The sequence below is a fragment of the Encephalitozoon cuniculi genome, chromosome IX (genome assembly GCF_000091225.2).
Source record: "Encephalitozoon cuniculi GB-M1 chromosome IX, complete sequence".
Classification (NCBI taxonomy): Eukaryota; Fungi; Microsporidia; family Unikaryonidae; genus Encephalitozoon; species Encephalitozoon cuniculi.
Window position 1 is genome coordinate 158,698 of NC_003238.2, and position 24,338 is coordinate 183,035.

At 48.9% G+C, this 24,338-nt stretch overlaps 20 protein-coding genes and 1 non-coding gene across 21 annotated transcripts; 14 read left to right on the plus strand and 7 right to left on the minus strand.

The window, feature by feature from the left end:
* Positions 1-18: 18 nt before the first annotated feature.
* On the plus strand, positions 19-91 carry ECU09_1395. The gene has a single exon. It is a non-coding gene; the product is annotated as a tRNA-Arg (tRNA).
* Positions 92-149: 58 nt separating this feature from the next.
* Positions 150-884, minus strand: ECU09_1400 (uncharacterized protein; the record flags this gene model as incomplete). The annotated part of the gene is made up of 1 exon (NM_001415453.1): positions 150-884. The coding sequence occupies one exon, from the start codon at positions 882-884 to the stop codon at positions 150-152; it is 735 nt and encodes a 244-aa protein (NP_001402393.1).
* Positions 885-1,027: 143 nt separating this feature from the next.
* ECU09_1410 (uncharacterized protein) lies at positions 1,028-1,486 on the minus strand (the record flags this gene model as incomplete). Its single annotated transcript, NM_001415454.1, has 1 exon — positions 1,028-1,486. The coding sequence occupies one exon, from the start codon at positions 1,484-1,486 to the stop codon at positions 1,028-1,030; it is 459 nt and encodes a 152-aa protein (NP_001402394.1).
* A 78-nt stretch (positions 1,487-1,564) lies between these two features.
* On the plus strand, positions 1,565-2,329 carry ECU09_1420 (uncharacterized protein; the record flags this gene model as incomplete). The annotated part of the gene is made up of 1 exon (NM_001415455.1): positions 1,565-2,329. One exon carries the CDS (start codon positions 1,565-1,567, stop codon positions 2,327-2,329), a length of 765 nt encoding a protein of 254 aa, NP_001402395.1.
* A 78-nt stretch (positions 2,330-2,407) lies between these two features.
* Positions 2,408-2,941, plus strand: ECU09_1430 (uncharacterized protein; the record flags this gene model as incomplete). The annotated part of the gene is made up of 1 exon (NM_001415456.1): positions 2,408-2,941. The coding sequence occupies one exon, from the start codon at positions 2,408-2,410 to the stop codon at positions 2,939-2,941; it is 534 nt and encodes a 177-aa protein (NP_001402396.1).
* Positions 2,942-3,030: 89 nt separating this feature from the next.
* Positions 3,031-6,315, minus strand: ECU09_1440 (uncharacterized protein; the record flags this gene model as incomplete). The annotated part of the gene is made up of 1 exon (NM_001415457.1): positions 3,031-6,315. The coding sequence occupies one exon, from the start codon at positions 6,313-6,315 to the stop codon at positions 3,031-3,033; it is 3,285 nt and encodes a 1,094-aa protein (NP_001402397.1).
* A 187-nt stretch (positions 6,316-6,502) lies between these two features.
* Positions 6,503-7,114, plus strand: ECU09_1450 (Rab GTPase; the record flags this gene model as incomplete). Its single annotated transcript, NM_001415458.1, has 1 exon — positions 6,503-7,114. The coding sequence occupies one exon, from the start codon at positions 6,503-6,505 to the stop codon at positions 7,112-7,114; it is 612 nt and encodes a 203-aa protein (NP_001402398.1).
* Positions 7,115-7,193: 79 nt separating this feature from the next.
* Positions 7,194-8,057, minus strand: ECU09_1460 (uncharacterized protein; the record flags this gene model as incomplete). The annotated part of the gene is made up of 1 exon (NM_001415459.1): positions 7,194-8,057. The coding sequence occupies one exon, from the start codon at positions 8,055-8,057 to the stop codon at positions 7,194-7,196; it is 864 nt and encodes a 287-aa protein (NP_001402399.1).
* An 85-nt stretch (positions 8,058-8,142) lies between these two features.
* ECU09_1470 (uncharacterized protein) lies at positions 8,143-8,776 on the minus strand (the record flags this gene model as incomplete). The annotated part of the gene is made up of 2 exons (NM_001415460.1): positions 8,143-8,596; positions 8,673-8,776. 2 exons carry the CDS (start codon positions 8,774-8,776, stop codon positions 8,143-8,145), a joined length of 558 nt encoding a protein of 185 aa, NP_001402400.1.
* Positions 8,777-8,828: 52 nt separating this feature from the next.
* Positions 8,829-9,671, minus strand: ECU09_1480 (uncharacterized protein; the record flags this gene model as incomplete). Its single annotated transcript, NM_001415461.1, has 1 exon — positions 8,829-9,671. One exon carries the CDS (start codon positions 9,669-9,671, stop codon positions 8,829-8,831), a length of 843 nt encoding a protein of 280 aa, NP_001402401.1.
* Positions 9,672-9,789: 118 nt separating this feature from the next.
* ECU09_1490 (uncharacterized protein) lies at positions 9,790-11,169 on the plus strand (the record flags this gene model as incomplete). Its single annotated transcript, NM_001415462.1, has 1 exon — positions 9,790-11,169. One exon carries the CDS (start codon positions 9,790-9,792, stop codon positions 11,167-11,169), a length of 1,380 nt encoding a protein of 459 aa, NP_001402402.1.
* Positions 11,170-11,243: 74 nt separating this feature from the next.
* On the plus strand, positions 11,244-11,876 carry ECU09_1500 (uncharacterized protein; the record flags this gene model as incomplete). Its single annotated transcript, NM_001415463.1, has 1 exon — positions 11,244-11,876. One exon carries the CDS (start codon positions 11,244-11,246, stop codon positions 11,874-11,876), a length of 633 nt encoding a protein of 210 aa, NP_001402403.1.
* A 66-nt stretch (positions 11,877-11,942) lies between these two features.
* Positions 11,943-13,142, plus strand: ECU09_1510 (uncharacterized protein; the record flags this gene model as incomplete). The annotated part of the gene is made up of 1 exon (NM_001415464.1): positions 11,943-13,142. The coding sequence occupies one exon, from the start codon at positions 11,943-11,945 to the stop codon at positions 13,140-13,142; it is 1,200 nt and encodes a 399-aa protein (NP_001402404.1).
* Positions 13,143-13,198: 56 nt separating this feature from the next.
* Positions 13,199-13,738, plus strand: ECU09_1520 (ribosome biogenesis protein TSR3; the record flags this gene model as incomplete). The annotated part of the gene is made up of 1 exon (NM_001415465.1): positions 13,199-13,738. One exon carries the CDS (start codon positions 13,199-13,201, stop codon positions 13,736-13,738), a length of 540 nt encoding a protein of 179 aa, NP_001402405.1.
* Positions 13,739-14,690: 952 nt separating this feature from the next.
* Positions 14,691-15,065, plus strand: ECU09_1525 (uncharacterized protein; the record flags this gene model as incomplete). Its single annotated transcript, NM_001415466.1, has 1 exon — positions 14,691-15,065. One exon carries the CDS (start codon positions 14,691-14,693, stop codon positions 15,063-15,065), a length of 375 nt encoding a protein of 124 aa, NP_001402537.1.
* A 471-nt stretch (positions 15,066-15,536) lies between these two features.
* ECU09_1530 (uncharacterized protein) lies at positions 15,537-17,225 on the minus strand (the record flags this gene model as incomplete). The annotated part of the gene is made up of 1 exon (NM_001415467.1): positions 15,537-17,225. The coding sequence occupies one exon, from the start codon at positions 17,223-17,225 to the stop codon at positions 15,537-15,539; it is 1,689 nt and encodes a 562-aa protein (NP_001402406.1).
* A 345-nt stretch (positions 17,226-17,570) lies between these two features.
* Positions 17,571-19,052, plus strand: ECU09_1540 (uncharacterized protein; the record flags this gene model as incomplete). Its single annotated transcript, NM_001415468.1, has 1 exon — positions 17,571-19,052. One exon carries the CDS (start codon positions 17,571-17,573, stop codon positions 19,050-19,052), a length of 1,482 nt encoding a protein of 493 aa, NP_001402407.1.
* A 904-nt stretch (positions 19,053-19,956) lies between these two features.
* ECU09_1550 (uncharacterized protein) lies at positions 19,957-21,732 on the plus strand (the record flags this gene model as incomplete). Its single annotated transcript, NM_001415469.1, has 1 exon — positions 19,957-21,732. One exon carries the CDS (start codon positions 19,957-19,959, stop codon positions 21,730-21,732), a length of 1,776 nt encoding a protein of 591 aa, NP_001402408.1.
* Positions 21,733-22,013: 281 nt separating this feature from the next.
* Positions 22,014-23,387, plus strand: ECU09_1560 (uncharacterized protein; the record flags this gene model as incomplete). The annotated part of the gene is made up of 1 exon (NM_001415470.1): positions 22,014-23,387. One exon carries the CDS (start codon positions 22,014-22,016, stop codon positions 23,385-23,387), a length of 1,374 nt encoding a protein of 457 aa, NP_001402409.1.
* Positions 23,388-23,443: 56 nt separating this feature from the next.
* Positions 23,444-23,947, plus strand: ECU09_1570 (uncharacterized protein; the record flags this gene model as incomplete). Its single annotated transcript, NM_001415471.1, has 1 exon — positions 23,444-23,947. One exon carries the CDS (start codon positions 23,444-23,446, stop codon positions 23,945-23,947), a length of 504 nt encoding a protein of 167 aa, NP_001402410.1.
* On the plus strand, positions 23,934-24,326 carry ECU09_1580 (uncharacterized protein; the record flags this gene model as incomplete). Its single annotated transcript, NM_001415472.1, has 1 exon — positions 23,934-24,326. One exon carries the CDS (start codon positions 23,934-23,936, stop codon positions 24,324-24,326), a length of 393 nt encoding a protein of 130 aa, NP_001402411.1.
* Between the last annotated feature and the right edge of the window lie 12 nt (positions 24,327-24,338).

Sequence of the window (24,338 nt, forward strand, 5' to 3'; positions counted from 1 at the left end):
TGCGTGGGGGAAGCTGCAGTTCCTGTAGCTCAGTCGGTAGAGCGCGGCTCTCCTAAAGCTGAGGTCGTGGGTTCAAGTCCCACCTGGAACGTCTTTTTATTCCGGCCTGTAAGCATCAAAACCCATTTATTAAAGCTAAGGGCCCATCCTCACAAGTAGAACGATGAGGGAAACTCGTCAAAGTCGGCCTTCATCAGATCTACCAGTATTTGCCTCAATACCTCAGTGTCCGTCTCAAGCATGTTTTCCGGCCTTCTTATCACTAAGGGCCCAAATATCCTGTATATCTCCTCAACATTGACTCCGTTATCCTCTGCATTCATCTCAATCGTAAGGAAGATGTTCTTCAACGACTTGAGGAACAGCCTGTGGGGATCGCCAACTACAAACGGAATCCTGGGGATTATTGTTTCCTTCATCTCTCCATCGTTGCTTCCATAGGCCTCGATGACCCTTTTTCGGACGTTGAGTGGAATGATATTCCTCATGTTCTGCTCCACATAGATCCTGAGTCCCATTGCAATATCCTTCAAGTGAACAGCAGAGTAGTCTATCTTCTCGTTCAACTCAAGCAGCTTGACGCAGTTACTCACGTTTTCTTCCGACTCGGGGCTGATGAACACATCCTTGACATTCCAAGCATTCTTCTCTATATACGTCATTGCAGAAAAGACAGACTCGTTGATGGATGTGTCTGTCCCGAACATGTCGCCGCAGCAGCACATCTCCCCGATAAACCGCATCACCTGGGCCTTCCTCCCTGCAGGTGCTCTCCGACCTTCTATTGCGTTGTTGCATGCCTCGCTCAAGTTTTCCGCCTCCACCGTGCAAAGAGACTCATAGAGAATCTTCTGAGGTGCTTCGCTGTCATTTGTTGCAACCATCCATACAGCGGCTTCATTTGTTTTAAACCCCGAACTCATCAATCAGCTTGCCTACTCCGCGGTAAAAGGAGTTAGTTGGAGAATTCTTCAACCAGAAACGGACTCAGTTTCCATACCAGAACTATTTATTTCTTCCAGCCAGATCATTCTGCATGCCTGGTCCCCACTCTGGGCGCAGATTCAATCTCTAGCCTTTTGGACAACTGCTCTACTCTGGGGCTTCTGTTCACACATAGAGCCCTCCTCACCGCCTCGACCCTGTCTCTTCCATGCATTACAGGCCTTACATCCACGCCAGAGAGCTCTCCTTTGACACCATCCCTAGCTTCGGCATCCCCATGCCCTAAGCTCTCCAGCACCAAGTGGTCTGTCTCTCTTCCCGCCCCATCAAGACCCCTTGCAACCCCGATCTCCACAATGTTCTCCACTCTGAATTTCATCCGAGGATATACAAAGACATTCATCTCGTCATCGGTCTGCCCTGCATGTCTTCGGACCACATCTGTCAGAACAATGCATCTGCCGGGCGTGTACCCACAGAGAACCCCGGCATATCTTTCTCCCGTAAAGGTTGTGATCGAGATCCTTGCCCTGCTCTCCATAATGCCTTTGCAGGGAAGAAATTGGGAAGCCATATCAACCTCAATTGATTTCACCGACTTAGAATCCCCGTGTCTAAAATGGTCGAGGGACGAGAGGCGTGTCTTTTCTATTCGAAAACAAACGGATGCAGATATGGACACGAGTGCACAAAGGTCCACAGAATCCCCACAAGAAGCAGGGTTGTTGTCGTGAAGGCAATGTATCTGTATCCCAAGAACGACCCAGAATCCACACTGGGTGAGGAGTCGGTCCAGATCCACCTTGACCTCTTCTACGAGGATTGGTTCACCGAGTTGTCTGTAAAGTATGGAGCTATCAGAAAGCTTGTGATTGCTTCGAATAGTTGCATCCAGATTCTGGGGAACATCTACATTGAGTTTCATGAGGAGGAGGCAGCAATGAGGTGTGCAGAAGAGATAGGAAGGAGATATTACGGTGGGAAGAGGATAGTTGCAGAGCTCGGCAACTGCTACAGAACAGATGACGGGACATGCACCGAGCACGAGAGGGGTTTGTGCGGGAAGGGAGAGAAATGCGGGTTTATACATGCAGCAAGGGTGTCTAGGAGTCTTGTCGAGGAACTTCTTGCCTCCCAGGCCCTACTATATCCACGGACAAGTGATGCTAACAGGATTGGTCCTGGTCCCAAAGATACCATACCCCGAGGAAAATGCCCAGGAAGATCTCTAGGAGACGGCACGCACGATGGAAACTATCGGACGGACCGAAGAAGGCTGAATGACCAAGAATCATGGACAAAGCGGCCCAGGGGTGTGTGGAATGGAGGTCAGAGGCGATATGTCCGCGATGGTGGGAATGGATCTTGGTATAGAAGAGACTAGATTTTCTAGCATAGACTGTATGTAATAAAGAGCCGAATATTCCTGTTTTAGAAATTTGCGAAAAGTATACCCTATCATATGAATATTACTGGACTTGGAGTCAGCTTTCTATCTCTCTTTTCTATCTATACTTTGGAGACAGGTGCTTCCTGTCCATCCAATGTACTGGAGGCTGCAAGCATCATTGAAAAGGTGGAGAAGCACGAGGTTTGCGATCTTCACAACATGGATCTTGAGGAGGTTTCCCTGGAGATCATGGAAGCTCTGAAGTGCAACAAGGAGGTCAAGAAACTTAACCTGTCAAACAACAAGCTAAAGACATTGCCTGCGGAGTTTGGGACCTTGAGCGAGCTTGTGGAGCTTGATCTTTCCTGTAACGAGATGGAGAGCATCCCCCAGGAGATTGGGAATCTGAAAAGTCTAGAGGTCCTTGATCTATCGAACAACAAGCTGAGGTCGTTTCCATGGAAGCTCCTGAAGCTTGGGAAGACCGGAGCGCTGAAGAATTTGGATCTTAGGTCAAACCCGTTCTACAGGATCTTTCACACAGCGCTGGCAAGATTTTTCCTGAAGCTCTTCTACGGAGACTTTGTCAAGACAGGCTATGTCTGACAGGGCAAGTAAATGATTCCAGGGTCTTTTAGGATCCTAATAAATCATTTCTAATTAGCTGTATTTATTGGTGGTGCATAACAAATATCCTAAACCAGAACCTCTAGCTTCGAATAGGTTGGGGGGCTCATGTACTTGGTCCAAAGCTTCTGGAACACGCTGACTAGTATTGCAAGGGTGTTTACAACCGTTATCTTCAGCAGAAAGAGGTAGAAGGGCCTCTGGTATCTCAGGAGTCCCCTCCTGAGGGCAAAGTAGACAATGTAGATGGCAAGGGACATGCCAGAGGAGATGAACACCATTGGTGTCATTCTCGTGGTTGTCAGTATCACCATCAGAAGCTCGTTGAGTACCAGGCTTGTGAATGTCAGGGTAGAGATTATAAAGAACTCCTGCTTCAGCAGGTAGAATGTTATCATCATGATTGTTCCCTGGTAGAATGCTATCAAGGTCCAGACAGAAAAGTGCCTGTACGACAGAAGCTTGTTCTCAGTAAGCTCCTTATAGAGCTCGGGAAACTTGACAACAACGCTTCGGCTTATGTCGCTCGAGCAGATGATCGAGAATATCGGGAGGAAGGTATAGACAGTTATAAACAGCATGAGGAGCTCTCCCCTGAACAGGCCCACAGGCACAAAGTAGATGAGAGAGCAGAAGATCGCCTGGATCACTGTAAGGGTAAGCCCTCTGTGGATTATCAGGTGTGCCACCTTTGCCGTTCTCTGGTACGAGTTCCTCCCATGCCAGAAGAGAAGATCAGACACATGGCAGAACTTGTTGATGCTGAAATCTGCAGCCAGAGACGCCTGGTTCCCTTCCTTCCCAACTATTCCTATTCCTACATTTGCCTCCGTTATCATTGAGACGTCGTTCCCTCCATCTCCGATGCAGCATACACACTTTCTTGTCTTGTTCTTCAGCTCTCTCGCAACAGCCGCCTTCTGGGTGGGTGTGTATCTGCACCCTATAACCGCCTCTAGCTCTGAGGCCACCTCGATAAACTCATCCATGCAGCTTTCGATTACAAATGATAGGCTCTGTCCGTCAATCACCAGTGAGTTGTATCCAGACCCACGCAGAAGATCAAGCTTTGCCTTGACATCTCCGACAGAGCTTGCGTCGCTGATCACAAGATACACAGTACCTCTGTGGAAGATTCTGGACGATCTTGCAATCGAAATGGCCGTCTCTATCTTGTCGCCCGTAAGCATCCAAATCTTCATTTCTGCATTTCTCAGGTTCTCAAGCGTAACCTTGACATCGTCCTGGAGCTTGTCTTCAACACCCGTCAGGCCAAGGACATTCATGTCCTTCTCAATAATCTCCATTGCCTTGCTCATGGCCTCGGCACGATCAACCAGGCTCATCCATGCCTTGTTGTACATCTCTTCAAAAAGCTCGAATTCCTTTCCGCTAAGGACCTTCTTTGCTATGACAAGCGTTCTCAGCCCATCCCGGGCCATGTTGTCTGCTTCCTCCTCAACCCAGTCGTTGACCTTCACTATCCCTCTCATAACCACATCAGCCCCTTTCAGGAAAAATATGACCTCCTCGTTGTATCTCACTATAATTCCCATCCTCTTCGTTTCACTGGTAAACGGAAAGGTGTAGAGTATCTGGTACTCCTGCTCGTCGTTCAGGGGATCTCTTATTACTATCATCGAGCGGTCCCTCTTGTACAGCTTCATCCCAACACACTCCGTCCACTGGACAATCGCAACCTCGTCGGGGCTTGACGCCTGGTAGCTCACCTCGTTCTCAGAGATAACAGGAGTGACATTGTGGCAGACACTGAGGGCCTGCACCAGATCGTACACCCTTGCATTGATGTCCTTCTTTCCCCGGAAAAACACACCCTTTCCGTCGTTCCTGCCGTTCAGAACCTTCGCAAGGTTCTTGCTGATCTCCCTGTTCAGCTCCTTTGTATAGCAGATCGTCCCGAGATGTATCTTCTTCATCTCCATCTCGTTCTTGGTCAGCGTCCCCGTCTTGTCCGTAAGGAAGTACGACACCCTTCCAAGCTCCTCGGGTAGGTTGTTCGACCGCATCATTGCACCCTCTATCCTTTCGTCTTCGGATATATACTTTCCATAGCAGTATCTTGCCCAGTCAACAGTGATTCTCAGCGAAATCGGAATCACAGACGAAAACAGAACAAGAAACCGGATAAATATAATGTCGGGCCTCGACCCAACCCCCCGCATATATGTAAATATCCCTGCAAGCACCATACACCCTGCCCCCAGAACCTTCATGTATCCGTTCAGCTCAAGCTCAATCTTCCCTATCTTGTTCCTTGGCCGAGAAGTGTTCAGCATTGCCTTTGCATCTTTTCCCGTGTAAACCACACATCCGAGGATGGAGCATGTCGCCACAACCGTGTTCATCCACAGCATATTCTCGCATCCAAGCGCCTCGGCCACGGGTTTCTCCTCGTCCTTTAGGGAGACATCTGCTTCCTCAGTCTCTCTGCCCACATTGCTCTCGTTACCCACCTCAAGGCCTTCGCTGGATCCTGCTGCAGCAGAGTCCCTGCCATCCGACACAAAGCCCAGGTCTTCGTCCAGGGACCCGCTTTCTCCGGTGCTCTGGCTGGACGAGGAGTAGACCCATGAAACATCTTTGGGTCCCTCAGATGCACCAACGCTCCCCTCCTCTCGTCCAAAGTCAAACTCCAGAAGCCTCTCGATTCGCCTGCCAATCCCCTCATCCTCGTTCCCTTCCTCCTCAATCTCCGACAGCTCGTCCAGAGAAAACTTTCCTATCTTGATCTTTCCAGTAAACGAATATATGTCCTTGCTTGGCTGCTCTGCGAGGATGCTCAGCTTCCGGAGCTCGTCAAACGTTGCAGACTGCATTCGAGGAATGGTCAGCTTCAGCTTCCAATCAGTCTCCCCGTCCAGCTGGTCTGTCCTTACAAACACATGTCCAGACACATCAGAGGTCTTGAGAAGAGCCATGTCTGCAGGAACCCTCTCGTTCTTTTCCAGCAGAACGAGATCCCCAACCTCTATCCTCGAGCTGGGCACCCGCACAAATCCCTGGCTGGTGAGCTTTGTGTACAGCTGACTGTTTGTAATCTTGTCCCTCTCGTACCTCTTGTAGTCCTCAACTCCCTCCTTAAAAAGAGAAAATAGCAGGACCATTGCCCAGGGCCCAACAGAAGCCACAAGAGACGACACAAGATACTCCTTTTTCAGTTGCGTCATGCACACAAGAAACAGAAAGGTGTTGAAGAAGTGGCTGAACTGCAGCCTCAGCACCGCAAAGATAAATGTATACCACTTGTACTTCTGGTTCCTTATGATGTTGGGAGGATACCTTCTCCTCCGCTCCTTCGATATATGTCGAAATCTCCCCATCAAATCCGTCATACCCTTATACACGGCTTCCTATTATATCGATGTCAATTTCTTTTATTTGTTCTTAAGGAGATCACATCACAGATTGGTTTGTTTTGATTCATCTTTGGCAGCCTAGAGGGGACAGATTCCTCAATCGCACGGCTGGCTCCTGGGCATAGAAGTCAATTGCAAATAACAGTAAAGCCCCTAATTGGAAATGGCTGCCCTGAGGATAGACTATCGCTACAAGATAATAGTCCTTGGAGAGAGCGACGTGGGAAAGACATGCCTTCTGCACAAGTACAAGGAGGATGACTTCAAGCAGTCTCTGATGACAACGATCGGGGTGGACACCGTCTCAAAAAGCATAGTTCTGAACGGAAAGAATATCATGCTCAACATCTGGGACACGGCAGGTCAAGAAAGGTTCTTTTCGATAACAAAGAGCTACTATAGAAATGCAGACGGGATACTCCTCATCTTCGACATCAGCGACGAGAGGACCTTTTCATGTGTGGATAGATGGTTTGGGCGCATAAGAGAAGAGACAGGAAATGTCCCTCTGTTCCTTGTTGGAAACAAGAGGGATAAGGTGGATAGCGCTATGTACCATGAGATGGAGGGCAGATTCAAGAACAAGGCAGATGAAATGCGGGCCAGGTATTACACGACAAGCGCCAAGACGGGTGAGAATGTAAACAATATCTTCGAGGATATGGCAATGGTCCTCCTCAAGAAGCAGACCCTGGGGCAGAAGTGGGAGGCGGGAAGTCTGTACGACCCGTCGGTAGGCGGGCCAAATAGAAAGACCAATGGCAGGTGCTGCTGACGTAATGCAGGATAGCAGCACGTCCTGTACTTTTTAAATACTCGATACAATATAAAATCCCTTTGACTCCACGTCGCCTTTATTGCACCGTTCTGTGCAGCATCACCAGCTCGTTATCGACTGCACCGGGCTCTCTTCTCCACTCGGAAACATACACCACCTTCATTCCTCTTATCTCTGACTCCATGGACGCTTTTCCGATCACCACATTGAGCTTTGTGTCCCAGATGCAGATGACTCCCTCTGCATCTGCAGAGTACAGATACCTCCCGCAAAAGCTCATGTCTAGGCCCACGATTCTGCTCTTGTGGTATCTCATAGCCATGGGCTCCGAGTAGCTCATGCCACAGCAGAATATGGTCCCGTCATCGGCTCCACAGTACATGCTCGTCAGCAGCGGGTCGGCGCATAGCCTGCCTATCCTCTCAGGCATAGAAATCTCAAGCACTTTCCTGCCTTTTCGGTACAAAGAAACAATGTTGTCGAGAGACGTTATCAGCACATCCCTTATCGAGTAGTGTGCGCTTGCCTCATACACATCCAGCACCGACAGAGTTTCCAGCGAATACACAGACAGCTTTCCTCTTTCCTGTACTCCAAGGTTCTCTTCTATTGCAGACAGTCTTCCGTCAAAGTCTCCTGTGACAACAAGGTCTCCATCCCTGCCTGTGGTGACTATGGAGTCTCTCGAGAGAATGACCATTCTGCCCTTGACAATGGCCATATCCATTACATCTCCCTCATACTCAAGGGCCCTTATCTGCCTAAACGGAGCAAGTTGATAGACCGTGAGGCTCCTGTCGCGCACGTAGAGATACTTGGGAAATGGAGAGCATTGGACGGCAGAGACAGCACCCACAAGAATCATCTGGCGTGTGTGGGGAAGCCTGAGGTCCTTCTTTGCATCTGTTTCCACAACTAGCGTGGAGTCGAAGTCGCTCATACCACGGTGGTAGATAGAAAAAAATATAATGCAAGACTGCATCAGGGAGTAGAGTCCTGGAAGTCATATGCTAAAATAAGATCGTTTAATTGAAGTCACCTTTTCTTCTCCCGATCCTTCCGATGTTAGCCTTTTCGTAGGCAGGCATTGCAAACAGCTTCGAACCCTTGATCTTCATGTTGTTGATTTTGCTCAGTGCCCTTTCCTGCTCCTCGCTGTTGTCGTACTCAGCAAAAAGATAGTTCTTGCCCTTGTCTCCTCCAGATATCCTGCAGTTCCCCAGAAGCGCAGAAAGCTCGTCCTTGTCGGTGTCCTCGGGAATCCCTGAAATATACACCTTCTTGCTCGAAACAATGACTCTTTCCTTCATCCTCTGGTCCTTTCTCTTTGCATAGTGCAGCGCCTTTGCCTCTCCAGCCACCTTGACGCTTCCCTCTCCATATGCCTTCTCGGTGTCCTCAACTGTCTCAAACTCGACATATCCCACCTTAAGATCCTCATCCCTGGACCTCCTTTGCTTGCTAAGCTTGATGCTTATTCTAGAAGTTAGTATCTGTCTCAAAGTCCTCATCACGGCTCAGTTTCACGAACCAAGGATGCTTTCTCTTCACTTACATTTCCTTCTCGTAGCTGGAAAAGGCCTCCAGTAAATCCCCTATCGTCACCTTCCCAGAGAGATCGGGGATGGCCAGTTGGTTAGTCTTTCTTGTCGATTGCATTCTTGCGTTAGGGTAGGGGCAAATTTTTCACAACTTTTTAAACCAAAGGTTTTCATAGCAGCTCAATTGTGTTCAGAATCCCGTCATCTCCCCCACTGACTATCCGATTTCTTCCTTCATCATACACAATGCTATTTATCGAGTCCTCATGCACATTCTCGATGGACATCACAAGATTGAGGTTCGAGTCGACAATCCCGATGCTGCTCCTGTTCAGGACATATGCCATGTTTTCCCCAACACTGCAGATCGAGTAGATCGGGAGTACAGATAGCTTCCTAGACATCTCGAGGGTCCACCCGCTCCTCAGGGCATAGATGCTGACAGTCCCCTCCTCGGTTGTGCACACCATCCTACCGTTGTGGAAGATAACACACCACACAGTGCTTCTCTCGTCGATCGACTGCACCAGCTCCCAGGAGTCGTCATAGTCAAATCTGTCGTAGACCTTCACCGTGTTATCGTAGCCGTATGTGAACAGAAGTCCTCCGTGGAATATGCATCCCTTCACATCGTGCAAATGGTCTTCTATGACCCCATCTATCTCTATCTCTCCATCTATTTTCACAACCCAAACAGACCTTCCCCTGGTTGCCATTGCCAGATACCGCCCATCCTCAGAAAACGCAACGCACTTGACCTCTGTGTCAGGGCCCTCGATGACATCCACAACCTTCCCGTCGTGAAACAGCACTGCGGTGCAGTCGTAGCTCCCGCAGCACACGTACCTTCCGTGGCTTGCTATCGATCTTACTGACTTCTTGCATCTGCACATCACCTCTCCGGTGTCCTGGTTGACCAGCATCCTGGACGTCCCTCCTGTGTAGATGCTCTTGCCCGCATGAACTGCCAGGATCTTTTCCCCAAGCTTCTTCGACGTTATTCTATATTTCATGGCATGGATCAAAATTATTCCAAAGTAATGCCGGGTGCAGAGTGTACATGCTAGGCAAAAGAGGATGGAGCCCCTCAATGGCCCAATCTGAAATTCCCCTGTTTCAGAGCCCTTTGAAATGATTAGCAACGAAGTGTCGAGCCTTGCGGAGAAGCTGGGGGCCCGTGAGCACCTGGCGGTTGAAAAGCTGGAGCTGCTTGTTGGGATGGACCAGAAGCTCAATGACCTTCTGGTTGCCCACCTTGCTGCTCTGCCGCCGGATAGGGGGCATCTTGGCATTTGCGGGCTGATGCTGATTGAAGAACCTGAGAAGATTGTGCCTGTTGCCCGGAGGATACTCGGGTCGTTTCCAGACGAGGTGGACGGGTTTGTCAAGAAGCTCCTCGAGTCGCCATTTTACATCCAGAGGCGGGCAGTTCCATCGCTAATTGTGAATATCGAATACAAGGAGACAAAAGAGGCATTGAGGAGGTGCCTGCAAGATCCTGTGGTGGCAGTGGCGAGATGTGCAGCGCTGTCACTGGAGGAGTATGGCAGGATCCCGTTTGAAGATGATGAGCTTGTCCAGATTGTGGAGGATCTCCACGCCTCCTACTCGGAATGCATTCAGTGCACAGGCTCTGATGTCATTCCCCTCATAAAGAGGCAAACACACTTTGTGTCTGAGATATGCATGTCGGAGTCATGGAGAAGAAGGTATGCAATTGCCAAGAAAATACAAAAGCTCAATTGCAGTGACCGGGCTGCTGTGTATGCACATCTGTCGCAGGATCCGGAGGAGGAAATCAGGATATGTCTTGCAAGCAACATGGAGCACGTTGGAGACTGGGATAGACTTGTCCCATTATTTCTGAAGGACAGCAGTCCCACGGTCCGGGCCATAACTATCCAGACGGTAGGAAACAGAGAAGAGTTCCAGGAGATACTGCGGGGAGTTGTTTCCGACGGGAGCTGGGAGGTCAAAAAGGCCCTCCTGTGTGTTCAGAGAGTTGACACATACAAGAATGTTGTTATTCCGCTGATAAACTCCCTCAACTCCGCACTGAACTGGAGGATAAGGAAGGAGATTCTCGAGTCGATCGCATGTGTTTCGAAACAGGACGAAAGGCTTCTCAGGGAGTTTCTGGGAAAGTATCTCCTTGGATACCTCCACGACAGGGTGTACGAGGTGAGGGCTGGAGCATCCCGGGTGGTTGCAGAGCTAGTTCCGAGGTACTCTTGGACAATTGAGTGGCTTCCCGAGATTGAGGCTGCCGTGTTGTCTAGAAACTATTTGCACCGGATAACTTCGGTGGATGCAGCGCTCTCCTTTGACAAGGCTCACGGGACGGAGTTTGCGAAGAGACTCCTGTCTGATCCTATTGACAATGTGAAGCTGTATGCACTTGAGATGGTTGGGCTGCACGGGGCGGACGAGAGCACGAGGGACATGGCTTTGGACCTGTGCAGCAGCAGGGATGGGGAAGTTAGAAAGGCTGCAGAAAGTCTCCTGAGATAACATAGAGTCTTTTGGTTTTATTAAAGCATATGTATTTGAATTCCTTAAATATTCGTGCTTTCGGATCTGCCTGCATGGATGACCCTAGTGGGTTTGAAGAAAGATTTGTGCATAGATTCTATGACGAGAACTCTCGGGAGTTTTCTGCAACAAGAAGGAGGCACTGGGGAATGACAAGGAGATTCCTGGATAACTATTACACTCGGGAGTCCATTGTGCTTGATGCAGGATGCGGAAATGGAAGGTCCTTCCTGGTGCCGTGTATGGTTGGGATGGACTACTGCCTTGGCCTCCTAAACGATGCCCGGGCAGCAGGCGGCCAAGGACTGGTAAGGGGAGATGTCCTGGAGCTTCCTTTTGTGGACTGCAGCTTCGATCTCGTACTCAGCGTTGCTGTAATCCACCACCTCAGCACACGGTGCAGAAGGGAGAGGGCAATGAAGGAGATGAGAAGAGTCCTGAAGGACGGAGGCAAGATGCTTCTGTATGTGTGGGGGAGCTCGGCAAAGAGCAAAAGGAAGTTCTCGAGGGCAGCTGGTGGGTCTGAGCAGGACTATCTTGCAACATGGAATCTCCGGAGCGATACCAAGAGATACTACCATCTCTACGGCATGGAGGGCCTACTGGAGCTCTGCACCGATTCTGGATTTAAGGTCCTGGACCATGGGACCGAGGAAGAAAGTCTGTTTGCGGTTCTGGAGAAGTAGGCTGCTGGCCTTAGGGCGGTAGGAGGCAAAGGTTGACAACAAATCTGGAATTACGGAGCCCTTTGAATGGAAAGGATAACAGACATCTCTGATCTCCTGGAGAAGTGCAAGGACAAAGGATTTGTAAACGACAACAAGGAGTGGATAAAAGAAAAGATGGGGAGGCCGCCTCTGCGAGATCAGATGAGGTCTCTGCTGGGAACGAAGAAGAATGTCTTTGGGATAAAGCTGATTGAGGCGCTGGACGTCCCTGCAGACGAGCTTGTTCCTTCCCTTGATGACAGAAAGAATATCAATCAATATGTGTATTCGACATACTACTGTCTTTACAAGATGAGGCTCATTGGAAGGGACAGGTTTGAGAGGGCAAGAGACCACTTCCGATGCATGAAGAACTACGAGAAGATGTTTGTAGACACTGAGAACTCGTTTATTATCTCAAGAATTGAGGCGGATCGAAGGAAGGACAAGATGGTCAAGAGAGAGTTCAACAGGGTCATGGATTCCAAGGAGGAGCTGAGGTCGCTGCTCATAGAGCTTCCTGAGGTCACCAGCGATGAGGTCTGCAGGATCAAGGATGGACTCTGCAGCGTCAGAAGTGTGTTTGTGGTTGATCTCGACCCCGTCTTTGACATAAGCACGCTTCGATGCCAGGCAAAGGAGGAGGCATCCAGAAGGATATCGGAGATCAGAGATGTTCTCTTTTGCATTGGCAGCATCCATCCTAGAATCAACACGCTTGGAGCCATAGGAGAGGGAAACAAGGATGGAGGCCATGACGCGACTCTGCTTGAGAATCTGAAGAAAGACAAGTACCACAAATTCGAGAGGATCTTCAACGGACCTGAAAAGTTCAAGTTTACATGCACGCCTCTGTTCTATACGATGGACAGGCTGCTAAAGAATAGAATAACGCGTCTCTACGATTCCATTGTGAAACTCCACAGAGCGAAGCAGGTGGTCTACTTTGTCTCCACACGCCCGCTCCCACAGATCCTGGCGGAGCTTCTATTCTTCGAGTACTCGAGCCTGGACATAAGAGCAGTGGTTTCGATGACGAATGCCCCCTTTGATGTCTATAAGGAAATCCAGAGGAAGGAGGATGCAAGGGTCGTTGCTGTTGGGAATGACTCGGCCGTTTCCCAAGAAAAAGAAAACATATATCGGATAGGATATGAGAGGTTCAGAAGAATGGTCGACAGGACATTCCAATTGAGGGGCGGCATGGGAGCTGACCCTGAGGATGCTAGCATCCCCTCAGCATAGAATAAAGTCGTTAATTGCATTCCATACGTTATAACTTTTTCACCGGTGGTCCCGAAATGAGAAAGATAATCTACGAGTTTGAACAGTGCGACCCAAAGAAATGCTCGGGAAAGAAGCTCATCAAGCAGAACAAGGTCCAGGCGGTCAAGAAGAACAGAAGCTTTGGGGGCGTGGTTCTGTCTCCAGATGCAGACCAATCCATCTCACCTGCCGACAGGGATGTTATAGAGAGGTTTGGAATAGGACTTATAGATTGCTCCTGGGCACAGCTCGACTCTGTGGATTTCAGAAAACTCCCAAGGAGACACAACCGCCTTCTTCCGTTCATGGTGGCTGCCAACCCGGTCAACTACGGCAAGCCTTTCAAGCTGAACTGTGCAGAGGCATTGAGTGCTTCTCTGTACATCTGTGGCTTTGAGGAGGAGGCACACGAGATCCTCGATGGATTCAACTATGGTGACGAGTTTTACAGATTGAATGGAGACATCCTCGACGAGTATTCGAAATGCGCCTCGAGCGCCGAGGTGGTAGAAGTGCAGAACAGGTTTCTGGAGAGCCAGGGAAAGGGTAGGCCTAATGCTCGGGACATTTACTAGTGTTTAGTTGTCCTGCTCCATAGCAGGAAATATCCTGCGTGCGATATACTAGTTATCCAGGCCGCTATAGACATAGCGCTCACAGCAGCCCGTCTCCTGTTCTGTTTTATAGAAGAAGGATGACCAAGAGAATCATGGATATAAAGAACTGTAATCTTTCATAGGGCTCTCTGTGGAGTGCAAGGAGTAGAAGCCCGGGCACAAAGACGGTAGGCGGATGAAAAGACACTCCAGGGCCGGTAGCAGCTCCTTTGAAATGCAACAGACTATCATTACCCCCACTGGCCCTTGCTTTAGCTCATCAAACGCAAGGCAAAAGAATAGCTGTGTAGCCTGTGGCTGGGTCTAACACAATAGTCCTTACTCGCATTTAAAGATCGAGGAAGACTTCCCTCAGAGACACGACTTTCTTTTGTATCTCCTGGCCTACCAGGCCAATGTTCACCTCAACTCTCAGATCTTTATTGATGTATGGCAAGGCCTCCCTAGCTGCCTCTTAAACGTCGGAAGCTCATGAAAAGAAAGATGGTATGCTGTATTATGGAAGATCATTGCATTTTTCAATAGTGGCACCTCAACGGTAACTCCAGGATCAGTTCTGGCAAGGATTGACTGGAGATTCATGGCCTGCTCCATTAGTAGTGCTAGTACCTACTTGAATGTATCTAGTACTCTGTATAGCTCTGTAAGGGTAGGGTGTTACAACGAGGTTGAAAATTCTTTCTCGATGAAGACATCGCCGGGAATCCATCTCTCGTGGGGCGTGTGCGTGGGGTGTTCAAATCCTCTTATTCCCTCTGTCATTCCTCTTCTCTTCACAGGAATCGCTGTTCAGTATGCTCTCATCACTGAGAGTTTGGTCCATTCCAAAAGTCTATGGCATGACTCCTACTCTGCAATTAGCTGTGCATGGTGATAGCTGATATACATCAATGTATTAGCAACCCTGCTGATGGAACAGATTGAGTGTATCAGAGCCACACTCAACAGAGTTAACTTCAGCGATGATTCGTTGGTTCGTGCGGGTAAGCTAAGTATAATACAAGGATGCGCATTGGATCGCCTCAACAACACAATACCATGGGCCTTTCCCTTCTACATCAGAGCACTTGATAGAACTCGCAATGATCTAGAGAGCAAGAGAGACTCCCAAGGCATTGCTGCTGTTGATGAAGCTAAGAAAGCACTGGAGGTCCTATTGGATCATATAAAGCACCAAATTCCTTGTCTCACTGAAAAAGGTGATGAGCGCTGGGATTTTGAATACATCTCCAGAACCCTTCCTAACTACTTCCAGAAAGTTGATGATCTGAAAGGAAACTACTAAGAACTGTTTAATACATTTAAAGATGCACTTAGGAGAATGCTACCATACGTTAGTGGGAATTTGAATATTGAAGTGGGGCAAGAGATGGAGGCCGAAGCAATATCCCTAGAAGTGCCTTTGAAGGCAATCTTCCTTGATCTCTTAGACATGGAAGGGGTTACGGTGCTATAGCTAATGAGAAGCTGCGTATCATTCATAAACGTCTGAATACCCTAGGCTTTGATATTTTTAGACAATATTTTCGTAACACTGTTAATGATGCTTTTCCCAGACGTTTAAATCAAATTAGAAAAGAACTGGATGCTTTGGAAAAGGAGATTAGCAGATACATGCTTCCTAAGGCCCAAGGAGCACGGGTGCAAGGGGGTCTTCGTGATGCCAGGGATGGGGAATCCACAAAGAGAGATGTCATGGGTGGATAGAGGCTTGCTTATCCAACACCAGCCTGTTGCTGTGTCCAAAGGCGATACTCTATCTATGCCTCAGAGAAAGAAATGATAACTCAAAGATAATCATACCGTCTTTATTCCATTCATCCACTATGTAGACCTCATCCAGCCCGAAGGTACTTTTCTGGCACCCCCCCCCCCCATACGCCATGTCGTAGTCCCGTCCACACACATGCGACACACACACACACACAAGCATGCTCATCACAAACACCATACTCTCAATGCCCTCGCCAACACTCTTCTCTCCACCCCCGCCAACATTCAACACGAGAAGCAGAACAGATGCAAACGCAACAGCCGCAGCACACAGATACAGGCTCCACTCCCCGTCTCCGCCAACACACAGAGCCCCGAGCACCAGGTTCCCACACACAACCACACACACCTGCATCAGCGACATCCCACACAGCACACCGCCCTGCACAGCCATCATAACGGCCCCAATGCCTGCCACCGTCATGCTGTACACACTGCTCCTGACCACGCCCCCGTGGAGAAGCCCGGCTGCCATCGGCACAATGCACCCAACTGCAGTCCACTCCTCCCTCAGCATCCCAATCACCCCGTCGTCACGGTACCTCGCTGCCAGTCTCCACACCTGGTATACAATGGTCCCTGCCACGGCCAGCGAGTACACCCCCGTGTTCCACGCCCTCCGAGTTGCACTGTCCTCCTCCTCAAGATACCAGAGGATGCACTGGACCACCAGAATGGCTGCAAACACAAGGCCCAGGCGCCCGTAGAGTCGCAAAGGAGGAGGAAGAGCCTTCTCAAGCTCATCGATCTTCTGCCTTAGGTCATCCAGGCCACTGCTGGCCTCACCTAGCATTTGATCTAGTTCATTGAACTTAGGGGCAAATGATGCACGATTTTGTCTGGTAGTTTGCTTAAGATCAGCAACGGCCTGGTCATATGCTGCTCTAAGGGCCTGTAGCTTCTGGATAAGGGATCTAATGGACTCCCTGACATCACGAAGAGCCCCTTGCACCCGTGCTCCTTGGGCCTTAGGAAGCATGTATCTGCTAATCTCCTTTTCCAAAGCATCCAGTTCTCGTCCAACTTCCCCTAAACATCCGAGAGAAGCATCATCAACAGCATAACCAAAATATTTTCCAAAAACATGAAGGCCTAGGTTATCATTCAGATGCCGAAGGAAAGTGGATAGCCTCCTGTGACCTCTTGTAACAAAGAAGGTATGACCGCACCCCCCTTCCATTTCTAAGAGATCAAGGAAGATTGATTTCAGAGATGCCTCCGAACCAGGTGATTCAGTTTCTTGAAACTTTAGGTCCTTATCAACATATTGCAACATTTTCTCAACTGTATCTTTAAATCTGTCGAATAGTCTTGGAAAGTTTTCTTTTATGTCATCAACTCTTTGGAAGTAGTTGGAAAAGGATCCGAAGAAGCTATCAAAACAACAGTTGATATCATGTGTTCTATTCTCATCATGACAAACGGATTGCCTCCCTACAGAATTCGATAGGGCTTCCAACGCTTCGAGGGCTGCATCAACAGCAGCAATACCTGCAGAGTTTCCCTTGCTCTCTAAGTCATTACGGACTTTGTTGAGCACTTCTCGATAGAAGTTAGAACAAGATAACCATACATCAATAACACAATCATAGCACCTTATTACATATGACTTGGGACGAAAAGTGAAATCAAGTCCGCTAAGTAAGTCTCTGATACGCCTAATTTGCTCCATTAGTGGGGTTCCCATATATCCCATATATATATTAGCCGTTCTTTCATACACAACCAACCGGGAATAGGAGTCATGTAGTAGACTAATAGATTATCAGTATTGCAGATATCACATGTGAGAACATGCCTGACAGCCAATGGGGTGTAAGGAGGTAGGAGGGAGAGATGGGCAGACAGGATAAATAAGGGCGTGACATGACATGTGTGCTCGATGTCCCGACATCAGTGCACAACAGCCCTCCAGTGTGGTAGCCAGAGATGTGCAGTGTTATGGAAACAGCCAGGGCTCGTAGATATCCCCACTCTCACGAGATGGGTGGAATCTGCCAAAATCCTGAAGCCCCTGATGATTGAAAGCCCAGCAATAAAGAGGTTTGTAGTTGATTACTTTATCGAGCACAGCCAGGAGGACATCGATGAGATGGTGGCTAGCATACACCGGCGTCTCCTGTCGGGATTTGTAGTGAACGAGGATGTGTGTGTCGTTAAGTCTGGGGAGTGTGGGCGGGTTGTTGGGGTCCTGGGGCCCAGATATGCAGTGATGGTGCAGTCTCCCTGTGGATGGCGTGAGGAGGACTTCGAGCTTTCCGAGCTGGCAAGGCGAGAGGGGGTGTCTGGAGGCAGGATCCGGGGGTACCTGCTTGGAATAACGATGGAGACGCCCTTTGGGAGGGTTTTGAAGGAGAATGCATTCCGGAGCATAAGAGACTCGCAGGAGGTGATGCGGTGCAGGGTTCCACAGAGCCAGTGCTGTGAGGCACCTAATCCTGTTCCTGGGGGCTCTTCGGGAGGCAGAGGCGGTGGAGAGGAACGGGGTCCAGGGCAGCCAGGGTCCAGGGGGGCGGAGAGGCAGAAAGGCTTGTCTTCCATGGCAGCAGATGTGGAGTCGATTCTGAGACTCTCTGAGGAGAGGATTGTGAGTGTTGAGGGTCTTGGGCCCTGGGATGTCGAGGCAGTGATGAAGATCTTTGGGGCACTGGCAACCTTTGGGTCTGTCTTCAGGATCAGAAGCGTGGATGCCTGGTCGCTGGCCTCGGCTATTAGTGATCCGGCGTATGGGTCTGACATGATGCGTCTTGTGCACGAGAAGTTGGTTGGGGCACTTCGGAGAGAGATTGAGGAGAACGGGATGGACAGGTTTGTGGAGAACGTCAGGCCCTGTGTGGGGGTAGCGGTGGAGGCGATGTGTTCAGCCGAGGGGCCGCAGGATGTGTTGCAGGGCGGACAGCAGCAAGGGCCTGTGGAGGACTGTGGAAAGGAAGGGTGGAAAGACGATCTGAGGGAGTTTATTGGATGTGTGTCGAGGGGGCTGGACACGGACATTTCGCAGATTGTGGAGTGCATTTCTGCAAGAGACGGAGAACTGTCTCGCCGGGAGGCTCGGGGCAGGATTGTTCTGCTTGAGCTACTGCTGAACATGTTCTTTACAACGGCCTGGTTCCGGGAGGTGATGTCTGAGAAGATGGAGGAGTCTCTTGAGCTTGAGAGGAAGAGGAGGGAGCTGGGTGTGAGGGCCAGGAAGACGGGGGAGACAGGGTGCGATGGCTCTGGGAGTGAGTGTGGCAGGCCGAGGAGCGAGGCGGAGAGGGATGCGGTGTATGCAGCTCGCGAGATATTTAAGCTGCCCACGAGGGTTGTTCTTGGGGAGATTGGCGGGATAAGGTTTCTGAATCTTGGCAAGAGGATCTATGCAGCCAAGGAGGGGGAGTACTATCTGGTGGGGAGGGATGCACTGGTGAGGCTGTGCAAGAGATACCGTGGACGGAGCAAGGGCGAGAAGGCCACCATGGCGAACATAGAGCAGCATGTGGAGGCTCTGCAGATGTAGGGGTGTTTGTTTATTGTGTGCGGGAGGAAGTGATTTGTATTCTGGGGTAAACAACTACACAGATGAACAGGAGGAGGTTTGCGAATCTGCTGAGGAGCAGCAGGGACACTCCGCCGCCCGAGCACAGCATGAGGCTTGGGAGGCATGCAGTGATGGTTCGGAATCTCAAGAAGAGGTACCCGGCAAACAGGATCACGGTGGTGGACATCTACAGCTACTACAGAACACCGCTGTCTGTATACACGTCACAGAAGATGAGGAACGTGTTCATAACGGGGTCTCTGTGTCTGACAGAGCAGACTGGCCCTCCTCTGAAGTGAGGCTCTGGTGATTGGTGTTGTCGAGGGCAGCAACTACCCAGTGGTGCTCGAGGGCCTGGAGTTATGGCAGGAGTCTGCATGTTGATCCCGATAAAGAGCCACCTGGTGGACGGCTCGTGTGAAGAGGAAGAGCAGCAGGGAGAAGATGCAGAGTTCATGTGACTTGATCATTAAAGGCTTTAGAGTGTGTGTGGATGGTGGATAGGATATTTTCTATGTGCTACTTAGTGCCTCTGGATACACCTAAGTTGGTCTGCCCGTATGATGAGTGGTGGAGTGGGTGGTCATCCATCATATCTTTCTTGGACTCCGGACTCCACTCGATTTCCTGGTGCACTGCATTACTATGTGCACTCTGGGAGCTGACAACCATGTCCTCATCTATCCTGCTCGTTCCATCTCTCCCTCCTACCTCCCTACGCCCCATTGGATGTCAGACATGTTCTCACATATCATATCTGCAATACTGATAATCTATTAATATATATATTGTTACAACTTTTAAGCCTGTAATTAGCTGTATAAGGAAAACAGCATATAGGAAAACATCTGGGACATAATATAAGCAGATAACGGCCCTGTAAATGAAACAACTCAGTGCAACCATTGAAAAAATACTAAAGAGAATAGACAGAGAACTCGTCGAACATACTAGGCTGGGTTCTGGGTTGTGGGGGGCTTTTAGTTATGCAGGGACCATTTACAAGGTGCTATTTGATGATGTTATTAGAAACTTGAAAAAAAAAGGTCTGAAAGATCAAAAAAACCTATTCAAGAGGAAGGCTAATATTAATACAGTTAAGAAGGCTAAAAAGTTGATATGCGATCTGACATCTAACAGATGCATTGTTTTTCCTCCCGTTCTCGTAGATAGTGAAGGAAATGTCTGTGGAGATTGCCTTGATAATTCAAATCTTTCGCTTTGTCGGATATACTTTTTCTTCAAATTTAACGATAAGCTTGAAAGTATCTATTCCGAACTACTTGGGCCATTCCTGGATGCACTCCAAGGGGTCTTGCCATTTACTGAAGGAATCTATTGCTCCTGCCCTCTGGATTACATCCCAGAAGATGCACGGAAGTTTTATACAGACCAAGGCACCATACCTGCTGAAGATTTGATACTTGATCTTTTAGTAGAGGGATCTAGTATGTTTCCCAACAACATTATTAGGGGCCTTTCCCGAGAGGCAAGACTGCTCTGTGTCAGTGTTTTCGAGGGGTGTTTTAAGGACGCCTGTGAGCTTTTTTCTAAGAACTTGAAAGAAGGGATCCGGAATGGGCTAGACGGTCTGAGGAAAAGTGTCACGGAGATTTCCTCAAAAGAAGAAAGGGAAAGGCTGGAAGGGATTCTTTCCCGTGCTGAGGGTATTCTTAAGGTCCTCATTGCAAAGGTTACGATTTTCAAGAAGAAATATGAAAGAGCCATCAGTAGCTTTAAGAAAGGTGAAGGATCTTTTGCCAGAGAGTTTTCTGAACTTAAGGGGGAACTAAAAGGAGTTAGTAGCAAAGCAGCTGATCTAGACTCTGTGGTTGATGAGGTTCAAAAGGCTCTCACTCAAGCATTTGGCCCTGAATTCATAACTAGTGAGCTTTTTGTATTGAAGGAAGAACTAGAAGAAGTCGACGGGAGGATGTTTGGTCAGGAACCCATAGTGGACAGAACTGAAAAACCTCCTATCCAATCCGATGGAATAAGTAATCTTTTTAGGAACTTACGCCTTGTGTTTGCAGCCATTCTGGTGGTCCAGTGCATCCTCTGGTATCTTGAGGAGGAGGACAGTGCAACTCGGAGGGCGTGGAACACGGGGGTGTACTCGCTGGCCGTGGCAGGGACCATTGTATACCAGGTGTGGAGACTGGCAGCGAGGTACCGTGACGACGGGGTGATTGGGATGCTGAGGGAGGAGTGGACTGCAGTTGGGTGCATTGTGCCGATGGCAGCCGGGCTTCTCCACGGGGGCGTGGTCAGGAGCAGTGTGTACAGCATGACGGTGGCAGGCATTGGGGCCGTTATGATGGCTGTGCAGGGCGGTGTGCTGTGTGGGATGTCGCTGATGCAGGTGTGTGTGGTTGTGTGTGGGAACCTGGTTCTCGGGGCTCTGTGTGTTGGCGGAGACGGGGAGTGGAGCCTGTATCTGTGTGTTGCGGCTGTTGCGTTTGCATCTGTTCTGCTTCTCGTGTTGAATGTTGGCGGGGGTGGAGAGAAGAGTGTTGGCGAGGGCATTGAGAGTATGGTGTTTGTGATGAGCATGCTTGTGTGTGTGTGTGTGTCGCATGTGTGTGGACGGGACTACGACATGGTGTATGGGGGGGGGGGTGCCAGAAAAGTACCTTCGGGCTGGATGAGGTCTACATAGTGGATGAATGGAATAAAGACGGCATGGCTATCTTTGAGTTATTGTTTCTTTCTCTGAGGTGTGGAGAACCGATATCTGTCTATGTGAATGGGTAGAGAAACTTCTAAGGTAATAAGCAGCATTAAGTTCTTCTGTTTCAGAATTCCTCAAACAAGTTGAAGGAACTCGTGAATTATCAGTATTTCCTAGCATCCAGAAGGATTTGTGGTCATGCTTTATTTGAGAAGCATAAGATTGCCAGGTTCTTGCTTATTTATATTAAATCAAGGCAACCCTGAAATATGTTTGGAAGTGTGTTTACCATAGCTCTTTTTGCAGGCTACACAATGGGAGAAGGTATCCATGGACAAGACATCCAGGTACTTGACAGGCTTAAGATTGTACCAAGCCCGTCTATGATCGGGATGCTGAAGGACATGAAAAGCATTTTTTCGTATGTGTCTGAAGATGAAAAGTTTGAGGGAGAGGGTGTTGAGATAAAGCATGACGGGCGAATGTTTGTGGTTCCAAAGGCCGAGGATGTTGAAGGTGCAGTGGATGTTCTGAGGAAATATCCTGCACCGACCGAAGAGATAGTTAAGGTCATGAAGTCTGGTAGTGGCGGTCTGAACAGTAAGCAGGGGAACTTCATCGTATATTTTCTGGACGGATCTGGATATAAGGCAGATCTCCGGAGTAATATGGAGGGCTCTAGTGCCTTTATATCTACAGACCTGTCTCTTGCATCTGAGTTGGAAGTTCCGGTTCCAGGGATATATGGGCATAATGCAAGCGATGACCTGTCCTACAAGCTATCTTTCAGTAACGAAAGCACCAAGAAAATTCTTTCTCTATCGAATCTTCCGGTCTTTGGATTTACCTCAGCAGCCAACATCTCGTTGTACAGGTCGTTTGATGGAACCATCTTTTACATTTTCTTCGACACTAACCGTGGGGAGGATATCATGAAAGAGTATTCTGGGTCTTTGGACAGCTTCAGAAGCGATGTAAGGGTGATATTAATTCCGAGTCTGAAGGGTAATATTGATATTGGCGAGTATGGGCTGGCAGAGGAGAACCTCCCTGGGTGTGTATCGATTAGCGAAGATGGAGGAAAGTATGTCCTGAAGAATGCGAACAGAGAAAGCCTCGTCGGGTTTGTTAGGGATGTGCTAGACAAGAAGGCCGAGATATTTTACAAGTCGCAGGAAGAGCCTGAAGACAACAGTAGCAGGAATGTGAAGGTTGTTACCAGGAACAACATCAAGTCGCATCTCGAGGATGTTGGAAAAGACCGGCTTATTGTGTTCGGAACGGAGAGATGTCCACACTGCATCCGGGTCAAGCCCATAGTGGAGAAACTGGGGGAGATTGCAAAAGACAATGCGGATGGAAAGGTACTTGTTGGATACTGCGATGTTGACTTAAATGACATCACCGACCTTGAGATCCGCTTTGTTCCGACTCTTTTACTTTTCAAGGCTGGAGGAAAGGAAAGTGTCCAGTACTCTGGCGGAGAAAGGAATCTTCAAAACCTGATTAGCTTCATCCGCGAATCTGGAGGACTGGGGATTGATCTATCTAAGTTTGTACCAGCTGAGCCTGAGCAAAGAAGATTTGAGGCAGGTGATGATGCTAAAGGGCCAAGAGAGGACGATGTAAGAGCAGAGCTCTGATGATATTAAACGCAGGCCTCTTGTAATACTTTTTTTGGCAAAAATAAGTCCCGGAGATGGATGTTTCAAGCATTGTCCTCAAGCTACTTACAGATGGGATTGTGGATGGCGAGCATCGGGATGTCTTAAGTTCCTTGAACGAGCTTCTCAGGCCGGTTGAGTATGAAGCCGTTAGGTGGCCTGACGGATCGTGCATTGTGTTAAAGGATAACCGGAGCTCGCACCCACCAGACTCCAGGACTATGGAGATAGAGGAGGTATTCAGGAACGTTGTGTTTGGAATCCCAGTCTCAGGAGACGTAGTGGACATGCTTATGGCGGACAGATGGATTGAGAATGTTGGAGGAGAGCTTCGTCTGAGCAGAAAGTCGCTGGTACAGCACATGGACTTTATTCTAGGGCTGGGAGGAAGATATGTGGTCTGCAATGTGTGTGGATTTCTAAGCGAGGAAGGGGAGATCCATGGATTCTGCTCGATGCTTTTGGAAAATGAAAGAAATTCTGGCGGAGAAAACAGGGTTGATATGGAGTCCCCGATAACCCCAGATGGCTATCCTTGAGGTGGAGTTTCCTTTTAGGATTGGAAAGGCGCATCCAAAACTTAAGATGGATGTTGCAATGGAAAGAAAGGAAGACCTGGTGTCCTTCAGCATGAAGTATGACATGGATCTCGTGGTAGATGATGCAGAACTCAAGTCGAAAGAAGAGGTCAGAGGAGAGTTTGTGTATGTGTATAGGTTTGTTGACCTGGACACTGCAATAGAGTTTATGGAGAGTAGGTGTGCAAGGGCAGTGGTGGGAGAGAGACTACTGGATGTGGAGAAGGTGGAAAAGGAAATGGACTTATTTATGGAGAAATACGAGGCTGGAGAAAGAAGACTTAAAAAGAAGAAAAAGACGATTGTTGTTGGCGAAGATGGATTCATGAAATATGTATGAGACAGCGTTGGC